Source organism: Salvelinus namaycush, chromosome 4, assembly GCF_016432855.1.
Source record: "Salvelinus namaycush isolate Seneca chromosome 4, SaNama_1.0, whole genome shotgun sequence".
In the NCBI taxonomy this organism is placed as follows: Eukaryota; Metazoa; Chordata; class Actinopteri; order Salmoniformes; family Salmonidae; genus Salvelinus; species Salvelinus namaycush.
In genome coordinates, this window is record NC_052310.1 from 2,949,204 (window position 1) to 2,956,703 (window position 7,500).

Below are 7,500 nucleotides of genomic sequence, written 5' to 3' on the forward strand. Positions count from 1 at the left end.
CCCACCCTATACCATACTACACTATACCATACCATACATATACCATACCACACTATACCATACTACACTATACCATACACACAACTATACACAACCACACTATACCATACCACACTATACCATACCACACTATACATACCACACCACCACAAACCATACCACACTATACCATATCACACTATACCATACCACACTATACCATACCATACCACTCTATACCATACCACACTATACCACACCATACCACACTATACCATACCATACCACACCACACTATACCACACTATACCATACAACACTATACCATACCATACCACACCATACCACACTATACCACACCATACCATACCATACCACACCACACCATACCACTCTAGACCATACCACACCACACCATACCACGCTATACCATACCATGCCATATCACACCATACCATACCACACTATACCATAACACACTATACCATTCCATACCACACCACACCATACCACACTATACCATACCATACCACACCATACAATACCATACCACACCACACCATACCATACCACACATTTACATTACATTTTTACATTTTAGTCATTTAGCAGACGCTCTTATCCAGAGCGACTTACAGTAGAGTGCATACATTTTATTACATTTTACATACTGAGACAAGGATATCCCTACCGGCCAAACCCTCCCTAACCCGGACGACGCTATGCCAATTGTGTGTCGCCCCACGGACCTCCCGGTTGCGGCCGGCTGCGACAGAGCCTGGGCGCGGAACCCAGAGACTCTGGTAGCGCAGCTAGCACTGCGATGCAGTGCCCTAGACCACTGCGCCACCCAGGAGATGGCGCAGTGGTCCATACCACACCACACCATACCATACCATACCACACCATACCACACCACGCTCTACCATACCACTCTATACCATACCACACTATACCACACCATACCATACCATACCATACCACACTATACCATACCACACTATACCATACCACACTATACCATACCACACTATACCATACCACTCTATACCACACCATACCATGCCATACCACACTATACCATACCACACCATACCATACCATACCACACTATACCATACCACACTATACCATACCACACTGTACCATACCACACTGTACCACACCATACCACACTGTACCACACCATACCACACTGTACCACACCATACCACACTATACCATACCACACTGTACCACACCATACCACACTGTACCACACCATACCACACTATAGGTTGTTAATCCACTTGTCTCCCTCCTGTTCTGTCCAGGTCCTCCCTGACAGAGGCTGAGCAGACTGAGGAGAGGAGTAAGGCTCCTTCTTTCACCTCCTCCCCACCACCTCCCCCTGTCACCTCCTCCCCACCACCTCCCCCTGTCACCTCCTCCCCACCACCTCCCCCTGCCACCTCCTCCCCACCTCCTCCCCCTGTCACCTCCTCCCCACGACCTCCCCCTGTCACCTCCTCCCCACCTCCTCCCCCTGTCACCTCCTCCCCACCTCCTCCCCCTGTCCCCTCCTCCCTACCTCCTCCCCCTGTCACCTCCACCCCACCACCACCCCCTGCCACCTCCTCCCCACCACCTCCCCTTGTCACCTCCTCCCCACCTCCTCCCCCTGTCACCTCCTCCCCTCCTCCTCCCACGTCTCCTGGACAAGTCTTCCAGTACCCTCCTGCCCTCCCTACCTACCTTCAGGAAGATTTTCCCACCCCTCCTCCAACTCCGCAAGAGAGGCCGCCCCCAGAGCTCCAGTCGACTGAGCCCGACAGACCACTTCCTGCATCCCCCCAGGCTCCAGCAGAAGCCCCAGAAACTCCGGCTTCTTCCCCACCTGCATCCCCCCAGGCTCCAGCAGAAGCCCCAGAAACTCCGGCTTCTTCCCCACCTGCAGCCCAGGCTTCTTCCCCACCTGCAGCCCTTGCAGCAGCCCCGGCTGTCCCGCCTCTACCTGTACCTCCACCCTCTGAGAGTCGGGACACCACATTCACCACCACCACATTCTCTGAACCCTCGGCAGAAGTCTCAGCAGAACCCTCAGCCTTCCCACCTCAACCTCCACCCCGTGAAGAGGACACCACCTCCACCCCTGCATCCTGTGACCCCTGTGACCCTACACCCAGGTATGGTTACCTCTATGTTGCTATATTGGACCAGTGTCATACGCGTCTACAGTACCAGTCAAACGTTTGGACACACCTACTTATTCCAGGGTTTTTTCTTTCTTTTGTAAAATAATAGTGACGTCATCAAAACTATGAAATAACACATATGGAATCAAGTAGTAACCATCAAAGTGTTAAACAAATCAAAATACTTTTTATATTTTGAGATTCTTCAAAGTAGCCACCCTTTGCCTTGATGACAGCTTTGCACACTTGAATTACAGAGACCAGCTTCTCCAACAACACGTACCAGTCCCATGTTAACCACGTCAATAGAATAAGGCCAGCTTGGGTGATAACTCAATTGTATAGTATTTTATTTATTTATTTGTTATTTAACCTTTATTTAACCTAAGTAACCCATTGTTCTCTCTAAGAACACGTTTATTTCAATGCGCAGTTGAGTGCACTTGACAGTGATTATTTATGTTTGGAAACTTTTCCAGTTGAACATTCTGCTCCAGTCCTGTTAGGTTAGAATTTTGATTTCAGAGAGAGTGAAAGAGAGAGAGCTTGAGAGAGAGAGAGTGAAAGAGAGAGAGTGAAAGAGAGAGAGAGAGAGAGACAGAGACAGAGAGACAGAGAGACAGAGAGACAGAGAGACAGAGAGACAGAGAGAGAGAGAGAGAGAGAGACAGAGAGAGAGAGAGAGAGAGAGAGACAGAGACAGAGACAGAGACAGAGACAGAGACAGAGACAGAGACAGAGAGAGAGAGAGATGTGTGTTTTAGGCTTAGTGAGAGCTGATGTGTGGGCTTCTATAACTATCCTCACAAGGATAGTAAACAAGGAAAATTCTCCCTCGTGGGGACATTTCCCAGGTCCCCGTGAGGAAAAAAGCTATTTTAAGCTTAGGGGTTAGAATTAGGTTACGGTTACAATTATGGTTAGGGTTACAATTAGGGTAAGGGCTAGGGTAAAGGGTTAGGGTAAGGGCTAGGGTAAAGGGTTAGGGTAAGGGCTAGGGTAAAGGGTAAGGGCTAGGGTAAAGGGTTAGGGTAAGGGCTAGGGTAAAGGGTAAGGGCTAGGGTAAAGGGTTAGGGTAAGGGCTAGGGTAAAGGGTTAGGGTAAGGGATAGGGTAAAGGGTAAGGGCTAGTGTAAAGGGTAAGAGCTAGGGTAAAGGGTTAGGGTAAATTGTTAGGGTAAGGGCTAGTGTAAAGGGTTAGGGTAAGGGCTAGTGTAAGGTTTAAGGTTAGAGGTTAGGGAAAATAGTATTTTGAATGTAAATACATTTTTAGGCCCCCACGTGGATGCAAGTGTGTGTGTGTGTGTGTGTGAGTTGACTGGACTTGATAAGTACATAATGCCTTGTAATCGTGTTTTTCCACCATGCACTTCCATATTCCACCAGCAGAGGGCAGGTATGACCCAATGATGTCATATCAACCCTGTCAGAGTATTCACAGCCTGTCTCTCTGCACCCTGCTGTCTGCGCTACGCAGTTAGGTGGTGCACTACATAGAAACACAATCCACAGATTGGGTTTCCCCCTTCAAATTGATGATGGCATCATGGGTGGACTGGCAGCCATTGTGAGTGTACCTATTGGGGCCAAACAGGAAGTAAAATCATTCTATTTCTATGGTGCAGCGTGCATAGACAATCCCAGCTAAGACATACACTATATATACAAAAGTATGTGGACACCCCTTCAAATTAGTGGATTCGGCTATTTCAGCCACACCCGTTGCTGACAGGTGTATAAAATGGAGCACACAGCCATGCAATCTCCATAGACAAACATTGGCAGGCGAATGACCCGTGCTGAAGAGCTTAGTGACTTTCAACGTGGCACCGTCCTAGGATGCCACCTTTCCAAAAAAGGCAGTTCATCACATTTCTGCCCCGGTCAACTGTAAGTGCTGTTATTGTGAAGTGGAAACGTCTAAGAGTAACAACGGCTTAGCCGCGAAGTGGTAGACCACACAAGCTCACAGAACGGAACCGCCAAGTGCCGAAGCGCATAAAAATCCTTCTCAGAAGAGTGGAGGCTGTTATATTAATGCCCATGATTTGGGAATGAGATGTTTAACGAGCAGGTGTCCATATACATTTGGTCATGTAGTTTACCTCATCAGTCCATCTCATCCACTACTATATATTAAAGATGGACTAGGGTATGCATAAATCGCTCCACCATTTCCTGGTTGTTAAAATTCAGTTTCAGTTTATGTGCAGAGAATCATTGTACCATTTAAAACCGCTGTGAAATACACTGAACAAAAATATAAATGTAAAAAAAATGATGAGCTGAAAATACATGTATAAATGTTTTTCCCCATACACACAAAAAGCTTATTTCTCTCAAATGTTGTGCTAAAATTTGTTTACATCCCTTTTAGTGAGTATTTCTCCTTTGCCAAGATCCATCCACCTGACAAGTGTGTCATATCAAGAGGCTGATTAATGATCATTACACAGGTGCACCTTGTGCCGAGGACAAAAAACGCCACTAAAATGTGCAATTTTGTCACACAACACAATAACACAGATGTCTCAAGTTTTGAGGGAGCATGCCATTGGCATGCTGACTGCAGGAAGGGCCACCAGAGCTGTTGCCAGAGATTTGAATGTTCCTTTCTCTACCATAAGCCGCCTCCAACGTTGTTTTAGAGAATTTTGCACCTCCAACCGATCTCACAACCGCAGACCACATGTACGGCGTCGTGTGGGTGAGCGGTTTGCTGATGTCAACGTTGTGAACAGAGTACCCAATGGTGGTGGTGGGGATATGGTATGGGCAGGCATAATTGCATTTTATCTATGGCAATTTGAATACACAAAATACTTATTTTTTTAAAGTCAGATAAGAACCAATTCTTATTTACAATGACAAAAATACCATGTGATGGCCAATTTTCTTAAAGAATCTGTGACCATCACATGCACATCTGTATTCCCAGTCATGTGAAATCCATAGATTAGGGCCTAATGAATTTATTTCAATTGACTGATTTCCTTATATGAACTGTAACTGAGTAACATCAGTGAAATTGTTGCATGTTGCATTTATATTTCTGTTCAGTATATATTTTGTGTTTCAACTGTTTTAAGCCACAATTTGAAGACCCAGAAAAACAAAACTTAAGAATGGGGAGCATAGAAATAGAGCACATAGAACAGATCTACCTCTTCTCAGACTGGCTGTCAATGAGAATAACAGATCTATAACTCATATTTCTATGTGAATTTTGTCAGGTCGCCCGAAAAAGTTACATATTGTGGCTTTCAATTATATACTTTATTTTTTGCATATGTCATGTAGCATACTGTAAGCCTACCTGTAATTGTAGTACTACTACATCCTATTTGGCATTCATACATCTATGAAAACCACATATATATATATATATATATACCTAGCCCAGTGTTTTAGAGAAGAGTCGTACATCTTAGAGATCTTACAGAATATAGTTCTAGATGTTTTTTTTAGTTGTATCCTGGGGGCAGAGCTGCATGAACTTGGCATACACACATTCATAATAACCCCTTTCTCCCAGTGAAAACAGTGCCATGGGAGGCTGGGCTAGTGCTAGTGCTACTGCAGGCTAGTGAAGAGTGGTGCAGCGGCGGTAGCTATTATTTATGATGATCTGTAAATAGAATAGAAGCAGAGAGGGAAGCAGAGCCAAGAGGGTAGCAACAAGGAGCCCTGCTATTGGCTGTGGAAGAGAGGTGGAAGGAGTAGCCCTGCAATTGGCTGTGAATGGGGAGGATCATATCTATAATTATGGTAATTGAAGAGACACAGTGACTTGGGAGAGAAACACATATCAGTGATAGAGTCTAGGGAGATAAAGAGGTATGGCAGGGTGACAGAGTCTAGGGAGATAAAGAGGTATGGCAGGGTGACAGAGTCTAGGGAGATAAAGAGGTATGGCACGATTACAGAGTCTAGGGAGATAAAGAGGTATGGCATGATTACAGAGTCTAGGGAGATAAAGAGGTATGGCAGGGTGACAGCGTCTAGGGAGATAAAGAGGTATGGCATGGTGACTGAGTCTAGGGAGATAAAGAGGTATGGCAGGGTGACAGAGTCTATGGAGATAAAGAGGTATGGCAGGGTGACATAGTCTAGGGAGATAAAGAGGTATGGCATGGTGACTGAGTCTAGGGAGATAAAGAGGTATGGCAGGGTGACAGAGTCTAGGGAGATAGAGGTATGGCATGATGACAGAGTCTAGGGAGATAAAGAGGTATGGCAGGGTGAAATCTACTAAAGGTGTTGTTTTATTTTGAGCAGTAGGATTAGTAAGTAATTAGACTAGTGTCCTGTCCAGACTATCTCCTGTTTCTGTATTGAGACAGCTTGATGTACAGGACACCCCCTGGACAGGACACTAGTCTATCTCCTGTTACTGTAGAGTGAGGCAGCTTGATGTACAGGACACCCCCTGGACAGGACACTAGTCTATCTCCTGTTTCTGTAGTGAGACAGCTCGATGTACCAGTACACCCCCTGGACAGGACACTAGTCTATCTCCTGTTTCTGTAGAGAGACAGCTTGATGTACAGTACACCCCCTGGACTGGACACTAGTCTATCACAGGTCCTTACCCCCAATCCATCTCCTTAATGCTGAGTGCCAAGCAGAGAAGCAGCTGTCCCATTTTAACAGTGTTTGGGATTGAACTCCCAACCCTTCCGATCTCAGGGCACTCTAACCACAAGACCATTGAGTAAGGTTAAGCTTAGTCAAAGGGTTAACTGTAGTTGTGCAGCTGTTGGAGGGTATAAACTCTGAGACCAACGGAGTACTAGAGAGACTAAATAATACTTTGATTAAAACTACGACTCGGGCGATGAGAGAAATATTTAGATGAATGTGTTGTGAAAATCACATGTCGGACGATTTACTACAATATACTGTAAGAACCTAAATAAAAGACAAAATGTAATTCTAAGTTGAACCATTGTGTGTACATAGCCCCAGGACAGCAACCCTGTGAGAGGGTCTTATGGGATATAAACAGGGAGAAGCAGGTTCTTGCTCTAGGCTCCTTCGGACGTACAGACAGACGGCCAGAGACAAGGCTGAACAGAAAGGCTGTATTTCCATCAGCCCTTCTGAGAGATGAATAGACGAGGCTGAAAAAAGCCGCAGCTCGCTCTCTCCTTTTAGCTCTCTGTTGAGAGGATTTAGTGGGATATTCACATTTCTGAACTCTTTATCTAAGAAAAGGTTTCACTCCTCAGCGAGGGGAGATCTTATAGGACTGTGCCTCCATGAAACCCTGAAGGCGGTCTTCCTCCAACCTGGGCATGGTTTAAGTACGGGCCTTTGAATCAATCCTCTTCATCTGCTGTTAACAC

At 45.7% G+C, this 7,500-nt stretch overlaps 1 protein-coding gene across 1 annotated transcript in view; it reads left to right on the top strand.

Moving 5' to 3' along the window:
• The window catches only part of LOC120045315 (cell surface glycoprotein 1-like), a 66,828-nt gene extending 59,958 nt beyond the window's left edge, over positions 1–6,870 (top strand). Inside the window, exons 4-6 of the mRNA XM_038990196.1 lie at positions 1,293–1,506; positions 1,682–2,144; positions 6,842–6,870. Of these exons, the coding sequence (XP_038846124.1) occupies positions 1,293–1,506; positions 1,682–2,144; positions 6,842–6,870 (706 nt within the window). The remainder of the gene's footprint in view (positions 1–1,292; positions 1,507–1,681; positions 2,145–6,841) is intronic.
• The last annotated feature ends 630 nt before the right edge of the window (positions 6,871–7,500 follow it).